We start from the raw sequence: 23,391 nt of genomic DNA, 5'->3' as shown, positions 1-23,391 counted from the left end.
AGAGAATGTGCTGGAGGGATGTTTTGGGTCAAGACCCTTCTTGGTTTAGTTTAGTTTAGAGATGCAGCGCAGAAACAGGTCTTTCAGCCCGCGGAGTCCGCGCCGACCAGCGATCACCCCGTACGTACACTAGCACAATCCTAAGAACATTAGGGAAAATTTAACAATTTGGCGGAGGCCGATTAATCTACAACCCTGAACGTCTTTGAAATGTTGGAGGAAACCGGAGAACCCGAAGTAAAAACCCACGCAGGTCAAGGGGAGAACGTGCAAACTCCGCAGACAGCACCCGTAATCAGGATCGAACCCGGGTCTCTGGCGGTGAGGCAGTAACTGTACCGCTGCGCCACTGTAATGCACAGAATTATATAACGGTTTCCTCCGCCATGAACGCACCCGATATGTGCCAGTAATGTCCTGTTTGCCAGTTTGTTGACCCTCTGAATAGACCATTGAAGCATGATCATGTTTCACGCCTTTTGGCCTCTCTCCACTGGCTGCCTATTCAGTATAGGATTTGTTTTAAAATTCTTTTATTTATTTTTAAATCCCTAAGTGGTCTTGCCCCGTCCTACCTATCTGAGCTTCTTCACCCTTATTCGCCCTCCCGCTCTCTCAGGTCAGATGATCAGCTGCTCCTGATTGAGCCAAAGACTAAGCGGAAGCTCAGAGGGGACCGTGCCTTTGCTGTGTCGGCTCCGAGATTGTGGAATGAATTGCCTCTGCACGTTAAACAGGCCCCTTCTCTAGCTGTTTTTAAGTCACTCCTGAAGACATATCTATTCTCCGTGGCCTTTGTAGACCAGTGAGGTGTTGAATTGTTTATTAACTTTATTTGCTTGGTTTTGCTGCGTGGTTCATACTCGTGTTTTATGTTTTTTAAATTATTGTTTGGATTTTTTGTATGTAATTTATGCGCCTCGTGTTAGTTGTATGTTCTGTTGTTCTGCCTGTTTTATGATGTCTTGCTTGTTTTCTTTTTTCTGTACAGCACTTTGGTCAGCTTTGGTTGTTTTTAAAGTGCTTAACAAATAAAGTTATTATTATTATTATTATTATCTGTGTTCCTCTCCTGCAGGGTTTAGGAGCCGTTGCTGTGGATGGAGAGACGGGAACGTGAGCGGCCATTGAGGGCGGCCAGGGTGCAGGTGAGCCCCCCCCCCATCTGCTCGGTGTGCGGGCTGAGCTTCGAGGGGCTGAGCTTCGGTGGAGGACCACATGATGGGGCACAACAAGGAGAAGCGTTATGAGTGTGACGTGTGTTGTAAGGCCTGGGAGAGCCCGAGCGATCTGGAGATCCACCGGCGGGGTCACACGGGCGAGATGCCCTATGGCTGCTCTACCTGCAGCAAGAGCTTTGCCCAGTTGTCGGGGCTGAGGAACCACCAGAGGGTGCACAGCAGTTAGCGGCCCTTCACCTGCTCCGACTGCGACAAAGGCTTCAAGTCGTCACCAGAGCTGAAGCAGCACCGGTAATCCCACACAGGGGAGCGCCCCTACATCTGCGCCCAGTGCGGCAAGGACTTCATCCATTCCAGCAGCCTGCTGCAACACCAGCACCCCACACCGGGGAGCGCCCCTATACCTGCACCCAGAGCGGCAAGGGCTTCACCTCCTCCAGCAACCTGTTATCTCACCAGCACATCCACACCGGCAGGCGCCCCTACACCTGCGCCGTGTGCAGCAAGGACTTCACCCAGTCTAGTCACGTGCTGGAGCACAAGCGAACCAACACTGGCAGGCGCCCCTACACCTGTGCCCAGCATGGCAAGGGCTTCACCCGCTCCGGCACCCTTCTGGAGCACCAGCACACCCACACCGGTGAGCGCCTCTACATCTGTGCCCAGTGCGGCAAAGGCTTCAACCAGTCCCATAGCCTGCTGTTGCACCAGCGCACCCACACCAGCGAGCGCACCTTTACCTGCGCCCAGTGCAGCAAGGGCTTCACCTGCTCCACCAAGCTGCTGTCCCACCAGCGGGTGCACACTGGCGACCGTCCCATCCCCAACCTGGTGTGTGGAGAGCGCTTTGCCATGGCCTTCCATGCCCTGTCTCACCAGCGCGTGCACACCAGTGGCCAGCCCTACGACTGCCCGTACTGCGGTGAGCGGTTTGACAGCTCGCAGGGGTTGCGGCAGCACCGGCGGACCCACGCCGGCGAGCAGCTGCTCCCACTGTGACAAGAGAGCACGGGGGCTACACACTAGAAGGAAACCCTTTGTGTGCGCTGAGTGTGGCAAGGACTACATCCGCATGTCCAGCCTGTGGCAGCACCAGCGTACCCACAGCAGTGAGCGTCCCTTCCCCTGCCCATCCCGTGGTAAGGGCTTCACCCGCCTTGACCACCTGCTGGAGCACCGGCGAGTCCACACTGGCCAGAGCCCCTTCACCTGCCCGCTCTATGGCAAGGCCTTTGCCTGCTCCTCCAGCCTGTTGGCACACCACCATGTGGATAGATAGGAGCTGTTTTGGTAAACATAAAATGCTGAAGGAATGGGTAACGTTTCGGGTTATTTCTTCAATCACCCATTCCTTCTCTCCAGCGATGCTGCTTGTCCCGCTGAGTTACTCCAACATTTAGTGTCCTTTTTTGCAAACCAGCATCTGCAGTTCCTTGTTTTTAATCCATTCTGGTTATCCATCTCTGCACCTTCCCCAAAGCCTTCACATCAGTCCTGTAATGGAGTGACCAGAACTGTATGCAATACTCCAAATGCTACCTGACCAATGTCCCTTGAAGCTGCACATATCCATTCCTCTCTCTCCTCTCCATCCACTCTCCCCCACTCGGACACAAATTCTCTCCACTCCACCCTCTCGTGCCCCCCTCCTCTCTTGCTCCCTATCTCACACACTCCCTCTTTCTCTCCCTCTCTCTCACACACACACACCTCTCTCTTGCTCTCTCTCACACACACACTTTTGCTCTCACACACACACACACACTCACCCACCCACACACAGTGAATGCTGAGCTGTAATCAATGAACAGCATTCTTACGTAGGTGTCTCTGTTGTGGAGGTGGGAGAGGGCAGAGTGCCCTTGAGATGACATCCTCCGTACTCCTGTTCTTGTGGTAGGCAAACTGATAGGGATCCAATGTGGGGGGGTAGGCAGCCTTTGAGGTGTGCCAGGACCAGCCTCTCGAAGCATTTGGTGATGATGGGTGTTAAGCTTTGCGTACTGGTGATGGGGGATCCCCCCCCCCCCCCCATGAAGTTGCCGGGCAAATCATCATGTATCCAACCTGTTCTATGTGGACAGCCTATGGCCAGGACATCCGAAGCATACGTTGTGATGATGTGGAGTAAAGTGATGGGTTCTGTTAGCCCATCTCGCTGTTAATTCTTGTCTATTAGTATCTAAATGTTTCTGAATCACCCATTGACTTCTCTCCAGCGATGTGTTGTAATGTTTTTCCTTTTTTAATCATATCTCAGTTATTAAATTTTTGTCTGTCTGTGTTTGGAGTGTTTGCATAAAATGCTTGTGTGAGGGGTTTACCACAACTGCACACTTCCTTAAAGTGTATTACACGTTCAAAGGATGATGCTGTTTTTTAAGTTTGTTTGTGTTCAATCCATGCACTGTGCCCCCAAACCTCTTATTTGGTGTGGGTAGAGTAATGCAACTGGGCGAACCCAACTGCAGCGTAATCAACGTTTTTGATGTGTGTGATATAGGGTTAGATTCAAATTCTGTTTAATTCTTGTTAAAGAATAAAAATGTTTATAAATTTTTGACTGGTAATTTTCTTTTTTAATGTTTTTTAAATCATTTATTTTAAATGGCTCATATGCTGTGTTTGAGTTGATGTTTGTATTACACTTGCACTCTGCAATTCATTCATCTAATCACACTGTTCACAACTGCAGTATTTGGGAAAATAATAACAATATGAAGATTCCAGTTGCTCTGAATACCTGCACCGCCATTCAATATGATCATGGCTGATCATCCAACTCAGTATCCTGCACCTGCCATCTCTCCATACCCCCTGATCCCTTTAGCCACAAGGGCCACATCTAACTCCCTCCAAAATATAGTCAATGAACTGGCCTCAACTACCTTCTGTGGCAGAGAATTCCACAGATTCACCACTCTCTGTGTAAAAAATGATTTTCTCATCTCGGTCCTAATAGACTTCCCTCTTATCCTTAAACTGTGACCCCTAGTTCTGGACTTCCCCTACATCGGGAATAATCATCCTGCATCTAGCCTGTCCAACCCCTTAAGAATTTAGTAAGTTTCTATAAGATCCCCCCTCAATCTTCTGAATTCTAGCGTGTACAAGCCGAGTCTATCCAGTCTTTCTTCATATGAAAGTCCTGACATCCCAGGAATCAGCCTGGTGAACCTTCTCTGTACTTCCTCTATGGCAAGAATGTCTTTTCTCAGATTAGGAGACAAAAACTGTACATAATACTCCAGGTGTGGTCTCACCAAGACCCTGTACAACTGCAGTAGAAGCACCCTGCTCTTATACTCAAATCCTTTTGCTATGAATGTTAACATAGTGTTATATGGACCTGTGTCTGAAATAAAGCTTTATATATATATATTGAATGGCGGTGCTGGCTCGAAGGGCCGAATAGCCTACTCCTGCACCTATTGTCTATGTTTCTATGTTGAATCTGTCCACATATGTCAGCCCCTCCATCCCAGGGATCAACCTGGTGCCTCAATAACAAGGATGTCCAAAACTGTAACGCTCCAGATGTCCCTCTAACCCTCCGCCCATTGGCCAGGCCGTCTGTCCGTCTCCCTCCTCCTCCAATGAGCAACGATGAACTCCTCCGCCCATTGCCCAAGGCCAATGTCCGTTGCCATTTCCTCCTCCAATCACTGCCTGTGGGAGGCGGGAGAACCACCAACTCATTCCCTCATTGGATGATCTAGCTGCCCATCACCCATATAATCAGCCACATCTAGAGGCGGGACAGTCACCAACTACCCCGCCCATTGGCCCATCCAACCCTCAGACCCTCCCCCCTCCTCATTGGATGGTCTGTCCGCCCCTCTCCCCTCTCCATCCAACCAGCAACGACAGGGGACGGGCCAATCTGCAACCTCCGCCCATTGGGTGGTCCTTCCGTCCGTCAAATCGTCTATAGCCCATCAGCCCAGCCATAGGATGATCCGTCCGCCCATCACTCAGTCCCCATCCAATCAGAGCCTATAGGTGGGGGATGTCTCTCTAACCCTCCGCCAATTGGCCGGGACCGCCGTCAGTCTCCTCGTCCAATCAGCGCGGAAAGGGGCGGGATTTTGGGACATTTGGTGCCAGATCTTTGGTTGGTGCATAGAACCGCCGCCATCTTGATCGCCGCCGCCTTCACCGTCTCCTCTCAGTGAGTCTCTCTCTCCCTCTCTCTCCCCCAGCGTCCCCGCTCCGCTACATTGTTGCCGGGGATGAAGCGCTGCCGCCCGCCGGGGTCGGGGCCGCCGTGGGTGATGCGTTTGACCACCCCGTCCATTTCCGCGTCGGCGCTCACTCGGGTTTTTCCGCTCACGCACTCGGGCGTTTCCGGCAACGCTCACTCGGGCGTTTCCGGCGGTGATCACGCGGCTCAACTCGGACTCGGGCGTTTCCGGACTCGGCTCGTGGATGTCAGGCCCAGATTGAGTGTTTCAGTCACAGAGAGAGACAGAGAGTATGTGCTGGGTGACATTTTGGGGCAAGTCAAGTCACATTTAAAAAACAACTCTCGTTGGCCAAAGTGCTTTACATTTGTTATAAGAATAGTATAAACAAACAAACCACATAATATATACATATAGAGATATGCCAGGGCAAGATTCAGTATTTCAGACCCTTCTTTGGTTTAGTTTAGTTTAGAGATGCAGCGCAGAAACAGGTCTTTCAGCCCGCGGAGTCCACGCCGGCCAGCGATCACCCCGTACGTACACTAACACTATTTTACGTACATTAGGGACAATTTAACAATTTTGCAGAACTAGCTTGTTAATTCTCTGTGTTCCCCTCCTGCAGGGTTTAGGAGCCGCTGCTATGGACGGAGAGACGGGGATGTGAGCGGTCATTGAGGGCGGCCAGGGTGCAGGCGAACCCCCCCCCCCCCCCCATCTGCTTAGCGTGAGGGCTGAGCATCGAGGGGCTGCGCTTCGATGGATGACCACATGATGGGGCACAACAAGGAGAAGCGTTATGAATGTGAAATTTGTGGCAAGGCCTGGCTGGCCCGGAGCAAACTAGAGATCCACCGGCGAGTTCACACGGGAGAACGCCCCTTCGACTGCTCAGAGTGCGGCAAGACCTTCAAAACGGCGAATGAACTGAAGATACACCGGCGGGTGCACACGGGAGAACGCCCCTTCGACTGCTTGGAGTGCTGCAAGAGCTTCAAGACGGCGAGGACCCTGAAGATTCACTGGCAGGTGCACAAGGGCGAGACGCCCTATGCCTGCTCCACATGCGGCAAGGGCTTTGCCCAGTCGTCGGGGCTGTGGGTGCACCAGCGGGTGCACAGCAGTGAGCGGCCGTTCACCTGCTCCGACTGTGGCAGAGGCTTCAAGTCGTTGCCAGAGCTGAAGAAACACATGCTCATGCACACCGGGGAGCGGCCCTACACCTGCTCCCAGTGCGGCAAGGGCTTCACCTCCTCCAGCAGCCTGATGCAGCACCAGCGCACCCACACCGGTGAGCGCCCCTACACCTGTGCCCAGTGCGGCAAGAGCTTCACACATTCCAGCAGGCTGCTGATTCACCAGCGCACCCACACTGGCGAGGGCCCCCACACCTGTGCCCAGTGCGGCAAGGGCTTCACCTCCTCCAGCCATTTGTTGATCCACCAGCGCATCCACACTGGCGAGCGTCCCTACACCTGCATCCAGTGCGGCAAGGGCTTCATCTCCTCCAGCACCCTGATGAAGCACCAGCGCATCCACACTGGCGAGCGCCCCTACACCTGTGCCCAGTGCGGCAAGGGCTTCACCCAGTCCAGCAACCTGCTGTCCCACCAGCGCACCCACACCGGCGAGCGCCCCTATACCTGCGCCCAGTGCGGCAAGGGCTTCACCAGCTCCACCAACCTGCTGACCCACCAGCGCATGCACACCGGCGAGCGCCCCTACATCTGCGCCCAGTGCGGCAAGGGCTTCACCCATTCCAGCAACCTGCTGATGCACCAGCGCACCCACACCGGCGAGCGCCCCTTCACCTGCGCCCAGTGTGGCAAGGGCTTCACCCGCTCCAGCAACCTGCTGCAACACCAGCGCACCCACACCGGCGAGCGCCCCTACACCTGCACCCAGTGCGGCAAGGGCTTCACCCGCTCCACCAAGCTGCTGTCCCACCAGCGGGTGCACACCGGCGACCGTCCCGTCTCCAACCCGGTGGGTGGAGAGCGTTTTGCCATGGCCTTCCATGCCCTGTCTCACCAGCGCGTGCACACCAGTGGCCCGCCCTACGACTGCCCGTACTGCGGTGAGGAGTTTGACAGCTCGAGGGGGTTGCGGCAGCACCAGCGGACCCACGCCGGCGAGCAGCTGCTCCCACTGTGACAAGAGAGCATGGGGGCTGCGGGAGCACCAGCAGATACACACCGGAGAGAGACCCTTTGTGTGTGCTGAGTGTGGCAAAGGTTTCACCAACATGTCCAGCCTGTGGCATAACCGGCGTACCCACAGCGGTGAGCGTCCTTTCCCCTGCCCGTCCTGTGGTAAGGGCTTCACCCGCCTTGACCACCTGCTGGAGTCCACACCGGCCAGAGCCCCTTCACCTGCCCGCTCTATGGCAAGGCCTTTGACCGTTCCTCCGGCCTGCTGGCACAATGCCACATGGATAGATAGGCCGTGTTTAGGTTGACACAAAATGCTGGAAGGAATGGGTAACGTTTCGGGTCATTTCTTCAATCACCCATTCCTACTCTCCAGAGATGCTGCCTGTCCCACAGTTACTCCAGCATTTTGTGTCCTTTTTTGTAAACCAGCATCTGCAGTTCCATGTTTTTAATCCATTCTGGTTAACCATCTCTGCACGTTCCCCAAAGCCACCACATCAGTCCTGTAATGGAGTGACCAGAACTGTATGCAATCCTCCAAATGCTACCTGACCAATGTCCCATAAAGCTGCACATATACATTCGTCACTCTCCCCAACTTTCCCCCCACTCGTACACAAATTCTCTCCACTTCACCCTCTCATGCCCCCCTCCCTCTCTCACACACTCCCTCTCTCGCAGAACATTGACTTCTCTAATTTCAGTTAATCCCTACCAAAGATTGATGAGAAGGCCTACCGGGAGGAGGTGGCTGATCTAGCACTCTGGTGCCAGGACAACAGCCTCCTCTTGAACATCAAAAAAACGAAGGAGCTGATCATGGACTTTAGGAGGGCACATCATCCGAGGACGTACACTCCATTGAGTATAAATGGGGATCCTGTGGATAGGGTGAACTGTTTTAAATATCTGGGAGTCCACATCTCTGAGGATATGACATGGGCATCACACGCTTCAGCACTCGTGAGTAAGGCAAGGCAGCGCCTTTACCACCTCAGGCAATTGAGGAAATTCAGAGTGTCTCCGAGGATCCTCCAGCGTTTCTACGCAGCGGCGGTGGAAAGCATCTTGTCCGGGAACATTACCATCTGGTTTGGGAATTGCTCTGCCAAGGACAAGAAGGCACTGCAGAGAGTAGTGCGTTCATCCGAACGCACTATGGGCACTTCACTCACCCCCCTGCAGGAACTATACAACAGGAGGTGCAACTCCAGAGCAAACAAAATCATGAGAGACCCCTTCCACCCCTGCAACGGACTGTTCCAGCTGCTAAGGTCAGGCAAACGCCTCCGTTGCCATGCGGTGAGAACGGAGAGGTTGAGAAGGAGTTTCTTCCCAGAGGCAATTTGGACTGTAAACGCCTATCTCACCAGGGACTAACTCTACAGAACGTTTTTCCTTCCATTATTTATTATGTAAAAGAATATGTGTGTTATGATTGTGTTTATAATTTGTTTGGTTGTTTTGTTGTTTGTGTTTTGCACAAAAGTCCGCGAGCATTGCCACTTTCATTTCACTGCACATCTCGTATGTGTATGTGACAAATAAACTTGACTTGACTTATAGTGGAGCAAGATAGGCCACTGCTGCGAAATGCAATGGGCTGACGTGTAGTAGCAATGCAGCAGAACCTAGGCATTTTGTTGTCCATTTCAGTAACCTGACCCGACCTGACTCGCAGTGTAATCAACGTTGCGGGGGAACAGTTTGTGTGTGTGTGATATAGGGTTAGTTCATAATTATGTTCCTTCATAATTCTATTAATTCTTGTTAAAGAATTGTTAAATAAAATGTTTATAAAATTTCACTGGTAATTTTTGATGTTTTTTAAATCATTTATTTTTAAATGGCTCATATGCTGTGTTTGAGTTGATTTTGTATTTCATTTGCACTCTGTAATTCATTCATCTAATCACACTGTTCACAACTGCAGTATTTGGGAAAATAATAGCAATTTGAAGATTCCAGTTTCTCGAGCCCTGGAATGTTGCTTAATGTTTTTGTGTCTATGGAGTTGTTTATCAACAATAAAATGGGTCTCGTCTTCCCAATAGCCAGAGAGTGGAATGAGATCTGTCTATAATGGTGGGGTTATCTAAATTAAATATTTCACAAAATTGAATTTGTTTAAGCAAGATTTACAAATGATGTATAACTGAAGGATGGTTTTATTCAGCGAGCATACAACTGATTAGATTGTGCTGGAAAGAACACACATATATGAATATGATATAGATGTATATAATCATATAACACGCACATTTACATTTCTTCCGATTTTTATATACAATGATGAACTTTATTTCAGATTAGACAAGGAACATTAAATAAAAAAACATTGTAAACCTCCCCGCAACTTCACTTTGGTGCCTCGGCCGTGCTGATGGAAGGAACATCTTTTATTGTGATTTATTTCTCTTTTTAACACTGAATAACTGATAACGACACATTATCGGCATATGGCACCAATATTGCACCAACCAACTCAATTTTAAATAATTCAAATAGAAATCCATTAACATGGTTACCACTTTTATTTCTGACATGCATAGTAAGATTTACATAATTCACATTATTCTGTGCGCGAGATATACAGGGTTGCAGTGTTCAGCATATCAGCTAACCAGTGAAAGTGATGTACAATTCAACGTATGTAACACAATGATAGCCCCACCCCTGCTTCACCAAAGAACAAAACGTCCAACGTAGATACAATAATAAATAAATCGCCATTTGCATTGTTTTGCGCAGCTAACAAATCACAATTTCACACAATGTACATAAGACGCCAGTTATTTGACAAATACTCCACAGTTTGGTTTAGGAGATCATGTCGGCAAGTATTCGGGACCCACTGCTGACATCTGGAATTACAGAAAATATCATGCAGTCAATATGTTCTTATTCTGCATTAAATAACAGGTAGAAAGAAAATGCTCTTGAGAAAATTTTTACAAGGATATTGCCATGAGGCAACTAGCACCTATTTCAGCATTATCAAAATGACGTGAAGTTGGGAAAAGGGGAAGTACAAGGGGAGGTACACAAAAATGCTGGAGAAACTCAGCGGGTGCAGCAGCATCTATGGAGCGAAGTACAACGTAATCTGGGCTTCCTTGTACATCAGTCTATGAAAGTAAGCATGTAGGTACAGCAGGCAGTGAAGAAAGCAACTGGCATGTTGGCCTTGATAACGAGGAATCGAATATAGGAGCAAAGAGGTCGTACAAAGCCCTGGTGAGCCCACACCTGGAGTATTGTGTACAGTTTTGGTCCCCTAATATGAGGAAGGACATTCTGGCTATTGAGGGACTGTCATATGCTGAGAGAATGGAGCGGCTGGGCTTGTACACTCTGGAGTTTAGAAGGATGAGAGGGCATCTTATTGAAACATATAAGATTGTTAAGGGCTTGGACACGCTAGAGGCAGGAAACATGTTCCTGATGTTGGCGGAGTCCAGAACCAGGGTCCACAGTTTAAGAGAAAGGATTATGCCATTTAGAACGGAGACGAGGAAACACTTTTTCTGACAGAGTGGTGAGTGTGGAATTCTCTGCCTCAGAGGGCAGTGGAGGCTGGTTCTCTGGATGCTTTCAAGAGAGAGCTAGATAGGGCTCTTAAAGATAGCGGAGTCAGGCAATATTGGGAGAAGGCAGGAACGGGGTACTGATTGGGTATGATCAGCCATGATCACATTGAATGACGGTGCTACCCTCCAGTCCACAGGAACTGATCCTGAGTCTATAGAACATAGGAAAATTATCACCAATGCATCCACGATTTCTAGAGCCACTTCCTTAAGTACCCTATGATGCAGACCATCAGGCCCTGGGGATTTATCAGCCTTCAGTCCCATCAGTCTATCCAACACCATTTCCTGCCTAATGTGGATTTCCTTCAGTTCCTCTGTCACCTCAGATCCTCTGGCCACTAGTACATCAGGAAGATCGTTTGTGTCCTCCTTAGTGAAGACAGATCCAAAGTATCTGTTCAACTCAACTGCCATTTTATTGTTCCCCATAATAAATTCACCTTTTTTGGTCATCAAGGGTCCAACTTTGGTCTTAACTAATTTTTTCCTCTTCACCTACCTAAAGAAGCTTTTACTATCCTGCTTTATATTCTCGGCTAGCTTACCCTCGTACCTCATCTTTTCCCTCTTTATTGTCTTTTTAGTTATCTTCTGTTGTTCTTTAAACATTACCCAATCCTCTTGCTTCCCGCTCATCTTTGCTACGATGTACTTCTTCGCTTTAATTTTTATACTGTCCCTGACATCCCTTGTCAGCCATGGTTGTCCCTTTCTCCCCTTAGAATCTTTCTTCCTCCTACTTTGGTGGCAAAAACAGGAAAGTAGACTGTTACCTGACTGGTGGCCGATTAGGAAAAGGGGAGATACAACGAGACCTGGGTGTCATGGTACATCAGTCATTGAAAGTAGGAATGTAGGTGCAGCAGGCAGTGATGAAAGCTAATGGTATGTTAGCATTCATAGCAAAAAGATTTGAGTATAGGAGCAGGGAGGTTCTACTGCAGTTGTACAGGATATTGGTGAGACCACACCTGGAGTATTGCGTATAGTTTTGGCCTCCAAATCTGAGGAAAGACATTCTTGCCATAGAGGGAGTGCAGAGAAGGTTCACCAGACTGATTCCTGGGATGTCAGGACATATGAAGAAAGACTGGATAGACTCGGCTTGTACTAACTAGAAGTTAGAAGATTGAGGGGGGATCTTATAGAAACTTAGAAAATTCTTAAGGGGTTGGACAGGTTAGATGCAGGAAGATTGTTCCCGATGTTGGGGAAGTCCAGGACAAGGGGTCACAGTTTAAGGATGACTAAGTTGGATGAGCAGCCATGATCATATTGAATGGCAGTGCAGGCTCGAAGGGCCGAATGGCCTACTCCTGCACCTATTTTCTATGTTTCTTTGGTTTTATCTCCAAAATTCGAGCTAGATCATTTGGTTTCTGAAAGGTATTCGCAAGGGCTGTTAAAACTGCTTCTTCCCTTGCACTACTGTCTGCTATTACATCTGCCCATGCTGCATGTGTTGGATTTCCTTCAGGGTCTGTACCGCTGACGTGACTTTACAGCGAGTGTCTTCAACCTTCAAGCTCTAGGGCAATCGCCTGGAAAACTTTGAGCTGGATCGACCATCAGCGATGAAACCGCGAGCTGGATCGACCGACCGCGCACATACACAAACATGGCAAAGACGGGGGCCAGGAAAAGTGGGGGAGCACTGTCTGAAATTCACACCCGCGATGAATAGGAAGGTAAAAGACGGCTGCACAGCGTACGGTAAGTCCTTTAGAGAGAGCGGGGGGGGGGGGGGGGGGAGAAGGAGTGTAGACATTTTTAAGAAGCCAGACAAAGTTTAGCGGGCATTTAACATTAACGGTCGGTTTCCCTAAGTCCTGGAAACTCCAATGAGCCAATTAAAATGCCCGGTCAGCGAAGGATATTGCCTACGGCTGCCCTTGACTGCCTGTAACTACATATCGAAAGACATGTAATTTCTGTTTGTGCCTGGCAGACGTCTTTATTATGATTAAATTCTCAAGATTGGTTAAAAGCATTTTCTGCCAATTATACTTTAACCACTGAGTTCCCAGTACCTTCACGAGACTCTTCCCCCTTCTTTTCAGTTCCAGATACCACTCACACAGGCGAGGACTCAAACCCTCATAGGCTCACCCACGGGCTTCACCCTTTCTACCTGCTTGATACCGGGCGTCAGCGCGTGTACGCTTCACGCTGGAAGTCGATGCCAATCTTTAAAGTGCCTTTCCAATTTGCAGCCTAAGCAACGATGCACTACTTCACCTCTTGGTACTGTTCCGACCCAGTCCTGTATATTCAAATATCCAGCCAATCAGATATCCAGCCAATCAGACGTCCAAAACCCCTCAGTTACCTTTTGGATATCAGCACAACTTAATGATACCTGACTTTTGGATTTTGTAACAGCTGTTGACTAATTCTGAAGGGCCTTTCACCCCAAAAGGCAAGGATGCCCTCATCGCATGCTAGAGTACTGTTCTCAGATCTCGTTGGGATCCCCAACACAAGCGAGCGAATGATCGATCCGCTCTGACAAGCAAAGTGGGAAAACTATTGCAAAAACCGGAACCGATTTCTCCCCTCGCAATCTGGATCGGATCAACGCCCCGATCACAAACTTATGTCTGGGGGTCCATTCAGATCCCGGACGAGCCCCCAATGTAATTATGCTCCTAGGGCTAACCCCCCTTAGTCTAGTTTAGTGAAACACTGAGTCAAGCACTGGGCCACTAAACTCCGCGGGTTCGATCCTTGTCTCTACTTGTCCGAGCCCTTCAGCCTCGGGAAAGCAGACATCTCAAAAAGGTTACGCAGTCCCAAGTGCCTCTCCAGAAGATCGACAACGATCCTAGTAGGGATCACTTTTTATAGGTCATCGGACCCTGTGGGGCCTATCAGCAGAGGCCACATGGAAAACAACTCCTAGCATCCATCCAGCAAACTGAGACAAAATCACACTGGATAGCCATCCAGCCACACAGGATAGCACACTGGAGTGGAAGGCAACCTCATCACCATCTCTTCACCAGATAAAAGCTGTCCAGGGTCTGACCTCCACAGAGGAGCATGGATGAAGCTCAACAGCCTTGATACTGGAGTTGGGCGTTTCAATGCCAGCGTGTGGAGATGGGGGCTCCGCCAGAGCCCAGTCTGTGAATGCGGAGCAGAACAACAGACAGCCAGCCAAGTCATCTCTGGGTGCCCGCTCTACCACCCACCAAATGGAGCTCAGGGCCTGGCAGACATTGATGCAGAGACACCAACCTGGCTGCTCAACACCCGGCTTGAGATCTATCTATTCCTTTGGTTTACGTTTCATTTGCAAGAAGAAGAAGGACCCTATGGGGCAGAACTACATGGGGGTGGCAGCCCCTACAAACCAATCACACATATTGATCACCTTATGCAGTAATTGACAGTTCCCCAACCCAATTACAAAGTGCCCCATTACAATGTTTCTACAGAAGCTTCTGGAAGGAAGTCAGTTGAATGCAACTCAACTCATCTGGACCTCATCTTATCTGACATATCAATCTAGGCACCTACTGTTCCAGGACACCTATATATCGGCGAGACCAAGTGCAGGCTTGGCGATCGTTTCGCTGAACACCTCCACTCAATCTGCCTAGATGTGCCTGATCTCCCGGCACTTTCTGGCACCGGCTCACAACTTGTAGCGTTTCACAGAGAAAGGCCAAGCAGGCCTTGCAAATGCAAAGCTCCTCCATTTTTTAATAACTCTAATTTAGCCAATATTACCACTTCTCTCCAGAGATGCTGCCTGACCTATTGAGTTACTCCAGCATTTTGTGTCTATCTTTGGTGTAAATCAGCACCTGCAGTTGATTCCTACACATGGGTTTCCTCTGGGTGCTGGTTTCCGCTTTCATCCCACACCCTAAATGTGTGCGTGTTAGATTAATTGACATTCTCCAGTGTGTGGGGTGAATGGGAGAATCTGGGGAGAGTTGATAACCAAGTGGGGAAAACAAAAGAGGATTAATGCGTAGGAGAGAAGTGCAGATGCTGGTTTAAACTGAAGATAGACACAAAATGCTGGAGTAACTCAGCGGGACAGGCAGCATCATGGAGAGGAGGATTGGGAGACATTTCGAGTCGAGACTCTTCTTCAGATTGATGTCAGGGGAGGGGGAGATATATAGACAAGGAAATGTAACGTGTGATAACAGGACAAGAGGAATGGAGATAAAGGAACATGTGGAATAGATCAATGTTAGCTGGGGGAAATTCACAACAACAAAGCAAACAGAGATAAAATGTAGTCGGAGACAGTAAGACTGGTGGGTGAACTGGGTAGGGGGAGGGGATGGAGAGAGGGAATGCAAGGGTTAATTGAAGTTAGAGAAGTCAATGGTCATACCGCTGGGGTGTAAGCTGTCCAAGCGAAATATGAATGCTGTTCCTCCCATTTGCGCTGGACCTCACTCCGACAATGGGGGAGGCACAGGACAGGGGGAGCAAGAGTGGAACATTGGGATATTGAGGGGACCCTGGTGAGGGGCTCATCTATGACGAAGGAGAAGAACACCCCATTCCCTAAAATTCTCGAGGATTGAGATAGAATTATGTAAGTGGAAGTTGGTGGTTGTCCCAGACTTGGTGAGCTGAAGGGCCTGTTTCCTTACCACATGCCTATATCTTTGGTGTATATAATATAGTTGGGATCACGGAGACATGGCTCCAGGGTGACCAAGGCTGGGAGCTGAACATCCAGGGATATTCAATATTCAGGAGGGATAGACAGAAAGGAAAAGGAGGTGGGGTAGCGTTACTGATTAGAGAGGGGATTAATGCAATGGAAAGGAAGGACATTAGTTTGGAGGATGTGGAATCGGTATGGGTAGAGCTGCGAAACACTAAGGGGCAGAAAACGCTGGTGGGTGTTGTGTACAGGCCACCTAACAGTAGTAGTGAAGTTGGAGATGGTATCAAACAGGAAATTAGAAATGCGTGCGACAAAGGCAAAACGGTTATAATGGGTGACTTCAATCTACATATAGATTGGGTGAATCAAATTGGCAGGGGTGCTGAGGAAGAGGATTTCTTGGAATGTATGCGGGATAGTTATCTAAATCAACATGTAGAGGAACCAACGAGAGAGCAGGCTATTTTAGACTGGGTATTGAGTAATGAGGAAGGGTTAGTTAGCAATCTTGTTGTACGTGCCCCCTTGGGCAAGAGTGACCATAATATGGTTGAGTTCTTCATTAGGATGGAGAGTGACACTGTTAATTCAGAAACAATGGTTCTGAACTTAAAGAAAGGTAACTTTGAGGGTATGAGACGTGAATTGGCCAAGATTGACTGGCAATTAATTCTAAAAGGGTTGACGGTGGATATGCAATGGAAGACATTTAAAGACTGCATGGATGAACTACAAAAATTGTTCATCCCAGTTTGGCAAAAGAATAAATCAGGGAAGGTAGTACATCCATGGATAACAAGGGAAATCAGGGATAGTATCAAAGCGAAGGATGATGCGTACAAATTAGCCAGAAAAGGCAGCATACCGGAGGACTGGGAGAAATTCAAAGACCAGCAGAGGAGGACAAAGGGCTTAATTAGGAAAGGAAAAATAGAATATGAAAGAAAACTGGCAGGGAACATAAAAACTGACTGCAAAAGTTTTTATAGATATGTGAAAAGAAAGAGATTAGTTAAAACAAATGTAGGTCCCTTGCAGTCAGAAACAGGGGAGTTGATCATGGGGAACAAGGATATGGCGGACCAATTGAATAACTACTTTGGTTCCGTCTTCACTAAGGAAGACATAAATAAATTGCCGGAAATAGCAGGGGACCGCGGGTCAAAGGAGTTGGAGGAATTGAGTGAAATCCAGGTTAGCCGGGAAGTGGTGTTGGGTAAATTGAATGGATTAAAGGCCGATAAATCCCCAGGGCCAGATAGGCTGCATCCCAGAGTACTTAAGGAAGTAGCTCCAGAAATAGTGGATGCATTAGTAATAATCTTTCAATACTCTTTAGATTCTGGAGTAGTTCCTGAAGATTGGCGGGTAGCAAACATAACCCCACTTTTTAAGAAGGGAGGGAGAGAGAAAATGGGGAATTACAGACCAGTTAGTCTAACATCGGTAGTGGAGAAACTGCTAGAGTCAGTTATTAAAGATGGGATAGCAGCACATTTGGAAAGTGGTGAAATCATTGGACAAAGTCAGCATGGATTTACGAAAGGTAAATCATGTCTGACGAATCTTATAGAATTTTTCGAGGATGTAACTAGTAGCGTGGATAGGGGAGAACCAGTGGATGTGGTGTATCTGGACTTCCAGAAGGCTTTCGACAAGGTCCCACATAAGAAATTAGTATACAAACTTAAAGCACAAGGCATTGGGGGTTCAGTATTGATGTGGATAGAGAACTGGCTGGCAAACAGGAAGCAAAGAGTAGGAGTAAATGGGTCCTTTTCACAATGGCAGGCAGTGACTAGTGGGGTACCCCAAGGCTCAGTACTGGGACCCCAGCTATTTACAATATATATTAATGATCTGGATGAGGGAATTGAAGGCAATATCTCCAAGTTTGCGGATGACACTAAGCTGGGGGGCAGTGTTAGCTGTGAGGAGGATGCTAGGAGACTGCAGGGTGACTTGGATAGGCTTGGTGAGTGGGCAAATGTTTGGCAGATGCAGTATAATGTGGATAAATGTGAGGTTATCCATTTTGGTGGCAAAAATAGGAAAGCAGACTATTATCTAAATGGTGGCCGATTGGGAAAGGGGGAGATGCAGCGAGACCTGGGTGTCATGGTACACCAGTCATTGAAGGTAGGCATGCAGGTGCAGCAGGCAGTAAAGAAAGCGAATGGTATGTTAGCTTTCATTGCAAAAGGATTTGAGTATAGGAGCAGAGAGGTTCTACTGCAGTTGTACAGGGTCTTGGTGAGACCACACCTGGAGTATTGCGTACAGTTTTGGTCTCCAAATCTGAGGAAGGACATTATTGCCATAGAGGGAGTGCAGAGACGGTTCACCAGACTGATTCCTGGGATGTCAGGACTGTCTTATGAAGAAATACTGGATAGACTTGGTTTATACTCTCTAGAATTTAGAAGATTGAGAGGGGATCTTATAGAAACTTACAAAATTCTTAAGGGGTTGGACAGGCTAGAGGCAGGAAGATTGTTCCCGATGTTAGGGAAGTCCAGGACAAGGGGTCACAGCTTAAGGATAAAGGGGAAATCCTTTAAAACCGAGATGAGAAGAACTTTTTTCACGCAGAGAGTGGTGAATCTCTGGAACTGCCTGCCACAGAGGGTAGTTGAGGCCAGTTCATTGGCTATATTTAAGAGGGAGTTAGATGTGGCCCTTGTGGCCAAGGGGATCAGAGGGTATGGAGAGAAGGCAGGTACGGGATACTGAGTTGGATGATCAGCCATGATCATATTGAATGGCGGTGCAGGCTCGAAGGGCCGAATGGACTACTCCTGCACCTAATTCCTATGTTTCTATGTTTCTATCTCTTTGACAATCTAAGCATTAATAAAACAAGATTATTTGTCTATAATCACATTTTTGGTGGGAGCCTGCGCTGTGCAATTTGGTTCTCGAAGGTAGCAGGTCATAGACAAATACGACAATACAATATTGGGGCGGCCTAGTAGCGCAGCAGTAGAGCTACTGCCTTACCCGGGTTCAATGCTGACCATGGGTGCTGTTTGTACGGAGTTTGCACGCTCCCCCAGTGACTTGCATGGGTTTTCTCAGGGATCTCTGGTTTCCGCCCATACTGCAAATAAGCACAGGTTTGTAGGTTAATTGGCTTGGTACAATTGTAAATTGTCTCTAGTGGCTGCCGGATAGTGTTAGTATGCGGGGGATCGCTCGTTGGCACGGACTCGGTGGGCCGAAGGGCCTGTATCTCTAAACTAAACTAAATTAAAACACTTCAGCCAGGAGATTTATGAGCACCATTGAGCATCCATTTACAAAAACCCTACACCAATCTCATTTTATGGTCCCCACATCATCAACTCCCCCCAGCTTCTTCCATTTATTTACATATCAAAGGCAATTTACTGTGGCTAATTAAGCTGCTAATCTGCACAAAGGAGCAAAATGGAGGAAACCGCACACTGACAGTGGAGCATCAGTAGACTTGATGCCTTACCAGAGACCCGGGTTCAATCCCGACTATGTGTTGTCTGTATGGAGTATGCATGTAGTTTGTACATTCTCCCAATGACCACGTGGGTTTTCTCCTGGTGCTTTTGAGGTTAATTGGCTTCTGTAAACTGTAAATCGTCATAAGATTAAAAGGTCATGTGATAGGAACAAAATTAGGCCATTCGGCCCATGAAGGCTACTCCGCCATTCAATCATGGCTGATCTTTCTAACCACATACTCCTGCCTTCTCCCCCTAACCTCTGACAACTGTACTAATCAAGAACCTATCTGTGGTACACAAAAAATCTGGAGAAACTCAGCGGGTGCAGCAGCATCTATGGAGCGAAGGAAATAGGCAACGTTTCGGGCCAAAACCCTTCTTCAGACATTACCCAGACATTACAAACAGTACCCAGACAAGAATCTATCTGTCTCTGCTTTAAAAATATCCATTGACTTGGCCTTCCCTGTGGCAAAGAATTCCACTGATTCACCATCGTCTGACTAAAGAAATTCCACCTCATCTCCTTCGTAAAGGAACATCCTTTAAATCTGAGGCTGTGACCTCTATTCCTAAACTCTCCTACTGGTGGAAACATCCTCTCCACATCCACTCTATCCATGCCTTTAACTATTCGGTAAGTGTAGTAACACATCCCTAGTGTCCAGGATAGTGCCAGTGTACAGGGTGATCGCTGGTTGCCATTTTTCAGCTTGAAATTGTGCAATCTGGTGCATACTGTAGCGAGTCTTTTAACTTACACTTGAATGCAACATTTATGCTTCAAATTGAATTAGGTATGAATAAGGTTAGGCTAAATTACATTCCTAATAACATTCCACAGTAGAGCCAGGCTCTGATCAACAGGTGCAGCACATGAATGACCTTAGTATATTCATGTATGGAAATCAGATGATTATTCATACTTTTATGCATATATATATATAGAGAAACAAAAACATAGAAACAAAGCAAGAGGAGTCAGACTTCCATCACTGTTCTGCACAAATACATCAATCAACCTTCCCCTTTGACAATAGAAACAAGACGAAAATAATGCCACATATTCAACTGTTCAATAAAATTAAGATATATATGTAAAACATATATATGGAAACAGGCCCTTCGGCCCACCAAGTCCACACCGACCAGCAATCTACCATACACCAGTTGTATTCTACACGCCAGGGACAATTTACAGAAGCCAATTAACCTACAAACCTGCACTTCTTTCGGATGTGGGAGAAACCGGAATATCCAGACAAAACCATGTGGTCATAAGGAGAATGCACAAACACTGTACAGACAGCACCCCTAGTCAGGATCAAATCTGGGTCTGTGGTGCTGTAAGGCAGCAACTCTACTGCTGCACCACTGTGCCACCCCATTAAAATCTTATTTTCTGTTGTATATTTATTATGGTGTCACGTCAATAAAGATGAACACACGATTCTGATTTCTGCCCTTAATTGGACAACACACATCTCCAGTCATTGTGTTTTATGGCTAGTTGTCAGCCTCTTCAGTCTGAAGGTCTCAACCCATCACCTATTCTTTCTCTCCTGAGATGCTGCCTGCCTGCTGAGTTATTCCAGCTTTTAGTGTCTATCTTCAGTTTAAACCACCATCTGCAGTTCCTTCTTACACTCTTTGTTAAGCAAAACAGGTCCAATTCTCATAATACTATTCACCAGATCACCCCAACCAGCAATCCAGGACCTATAACCATCTTGCTGTCGCAAGAGAGCAACCAATATCATCAAAGACACCACCCACCCAGCACACAAACTGTTCACCCTCCTACCATCCGGCAAGCGCTACTGCAGCATGCGGAGCAAAACCACCAGATTCAAAAATAGCTTTTTTCTCTCAGGCCATCAGACTACTCAACACACTCAAGAAAATTCCATGAACATTACACAAACTAAGACCAATTGACTGTCAAAATAACTTTAATTCAATGTCTGCAGTATGCCATTTGCACTTTTCTATATTGCACCTTTTATTATTGCACCTTAATAACATACCTCAAAATTTTACTACACTCTGACACACTGTGAATATTTTACATAATGTATATGTCCTGTCTATTTTTATTGGTATATAGTCTGTTATAAATATTACTTGCACATTTGGAGTATGGGGAAACACAATTTCAATCCTCTGTGTAACTACTTGTTGCATTATTTGAATTGACAATAAAGTTTACTTTACTTTACCTCACCTCAACTAAATAGTTTCTTCACCTCTGTTGCTGTAGAGAATACAATCCCAGTTATCAAATCTTTCTTCAAAGTGAAAAAAAATTCCAGCCTGGCCAATATGTTCATAAATCGCCCCAGGATCCTCTCCAGAGCAATTGCACCCTTACATAAAAACACACCCTTATACACACACCCTTACACACACACACACCCTTACACACACACACCCTTACACACCCACACTGGCACACACAAGGTTTAAAGGGATATGAGTCAAATGCAGATAAATGAGACTAGATGGGGCATCTTGATCTGTACGGACAAGTAGGGATAAGGGCCTATTTCCATGCTGTAAGACTATGGCACACTGTGGACAGAGAGAGACAGAGAGAATGTGCTGGGTGAAATTTTGGGTCAAGTCACATTTAAAAAACAACTCCTGTTGGCCAAAATGCTTTACATTTGTTATAAGAATAGTATAAACATACAAACTACATACATATATACATTTACAGATATGCCAGGGCAAGATTCAGTATTTCAGACAGAGAGACAGAGAGTATGTGCCGGAGGGACATTTTGGGTCGAGACCCTTCTTTGGTTTAGTTTAGTTTAGAGATGCAGCGTGGAAACAGGTCTTTCGGCCCGCAGAGTCCGCGCCGACCAGCGATCACCCCGTACACTAGCACTATCCTACGCACATTAGGGACAATTTAACAATTTTGCGGAGGCCGATTAATCTACAACCCTGAACGTCTTTGAAATGTTGGAGGAAACCGGAGCACCCGGAGTAAAAACCCACGCAGGTCAAGGGGAGAACGTGCAAACTCCGCACAGACAGCACCCGTAGTCAGGATCGAACCCGGGTCTCTGGCGGTGAGGCAGCAACTGTACCGCTGCGCCACTGTGCCGCACAGAATTATATAATGGTTTCCTCCGCCATAAACGCACCCGATATGTGCTAGTAATGTCGTGTTTGCCAGCTTGTTGACCATCTGTGTTCCTCTCCTGCAGGGTTTAGGAGCCGCTGCTGTGGACGGAGAGAGGGGACATGAGTGGCCATTGACGGCGGCCAGGGTGCAGGTGAGCCCCCCCACCCCCATCTACTCGGTGTGCGGGCTGAGCTTCGAGGGGCTGCGCTTTGATGGAGGACCACATGATGGGGCACAACGAGGAGAGGCATTATGAGTGTGACGTGTGTTGTAAGGCCTGGGAGAGCCCGAGCGATCTGGAGATCCACCGGCGGGGTCACACGGGAGAATGTCCCTTCGACTGCTCAGAGTAGTCGGCAAGACCTTCAAGACGGCGAATGTCCTGAAGACACACCGGCAGGTGCACACGGGCGAGATGCCCTATGGCTGCTCTACCTGCAGCAAGACCTTTGCCCAGTTGTCGGGGCTGAGGAACCACCAGAGGGTGCACAGCAGTTAGCAGCCCTTCACCTGCTCCGACTGCGGCAAAGGCTTCAAGTCGTCGCCAGAGCTGAAGCAGCACCGGTACACCCACACAGGGGAGCGCCCCTACATCTGCGCCCAGTGCGGCAAGGACTTCACGTATTCCAGCAGCCTGCTGCAACACCAGCACCCCACACCGGGGAGCGCCCCTATACCTGCACCCAGTGCGGCAAGGGATTCACCTCCTCCAGCAACCTGCCCTCCCACCAGCGCATCCCCACCGGCGAGCGCCCCTACACCTGCGCCCTGTGTGGCAAGGGCTTCACCCAGTCTAGTCACGTGCTGGAGCCCCAGTGAACCCACACTGTCAAGCGTCCCTACACCTGTGCCCAGAGCGGCAAGGGCTTCACCCGCTCTGGCACTCTGCTGGAGCACCAGCACACCCACACCGGCGAGCGCCCCTACACCTGCGCCCAGTGCGGCAAGGGCTTCACCCAGTCCAGCAGCCTGATGAAGCACCAGCGCACCCACACCGGTGACCCCTCTACATCTGTGCCC

The 23,391-nt window shown here is 48.2% G+C and overlaps 1 protein-coding gene and 1 pseudogene across 1 annotated transcript; both read left to right on the top strand.

The window, feature by feature from the left end:
- The first annotated feature begins 390 nt into the window (after positions 1 to 390).
- On the top strand, positions 391 to 8,234 carry LOC129701454 (zinc finger protein 850-like; annotated as a pseudogene).
- Positions 3,760 to 23,375, top strand: LOC129701453 (zinc finger protein 79-like). Its single transcript, XM_055642638.1, has 2 exons — positions 3,760 to 5,352; positions 22,454 to 23,375. The coding sequence occupies exon 2, from the start codon at positions 22,624 to 22,626 to the stop codon at positions 23,188 to 23,190; it is 567 nt and encodes a 188-aa protein (XP_055498613.1). The 5' UTR covers positions 3,760 to 5,352; positions 22,454 to 22,623; the 3' UTR covers positions 23,191 to 23,375.
- The last annotated feature ends 16 nt before the right edge of the window (positions 23,376 to 23,391 follow it).

Source organism: Leucoraja erinacea, chromosome 11 (genome assembly GCF_028641065.1).
Source record: "Leucoraja erinacea ecotype New England chromosome 11, Leri_hhj_1, whole genome shotgun sequence".
In the NCBI taxonomy this organism is placed as follows: Eukaryota; Metazoa; Chordata; class Chondrichthyes; order Rajiformes; family Rajidae; genus Leucoraja; species Leucoraja erinaceus.
The sequence above is the reverse complement of the archived record's forward strand: the minus strand, read 5'-3'. Positions and strand labels throughout refer to the sequence as shown.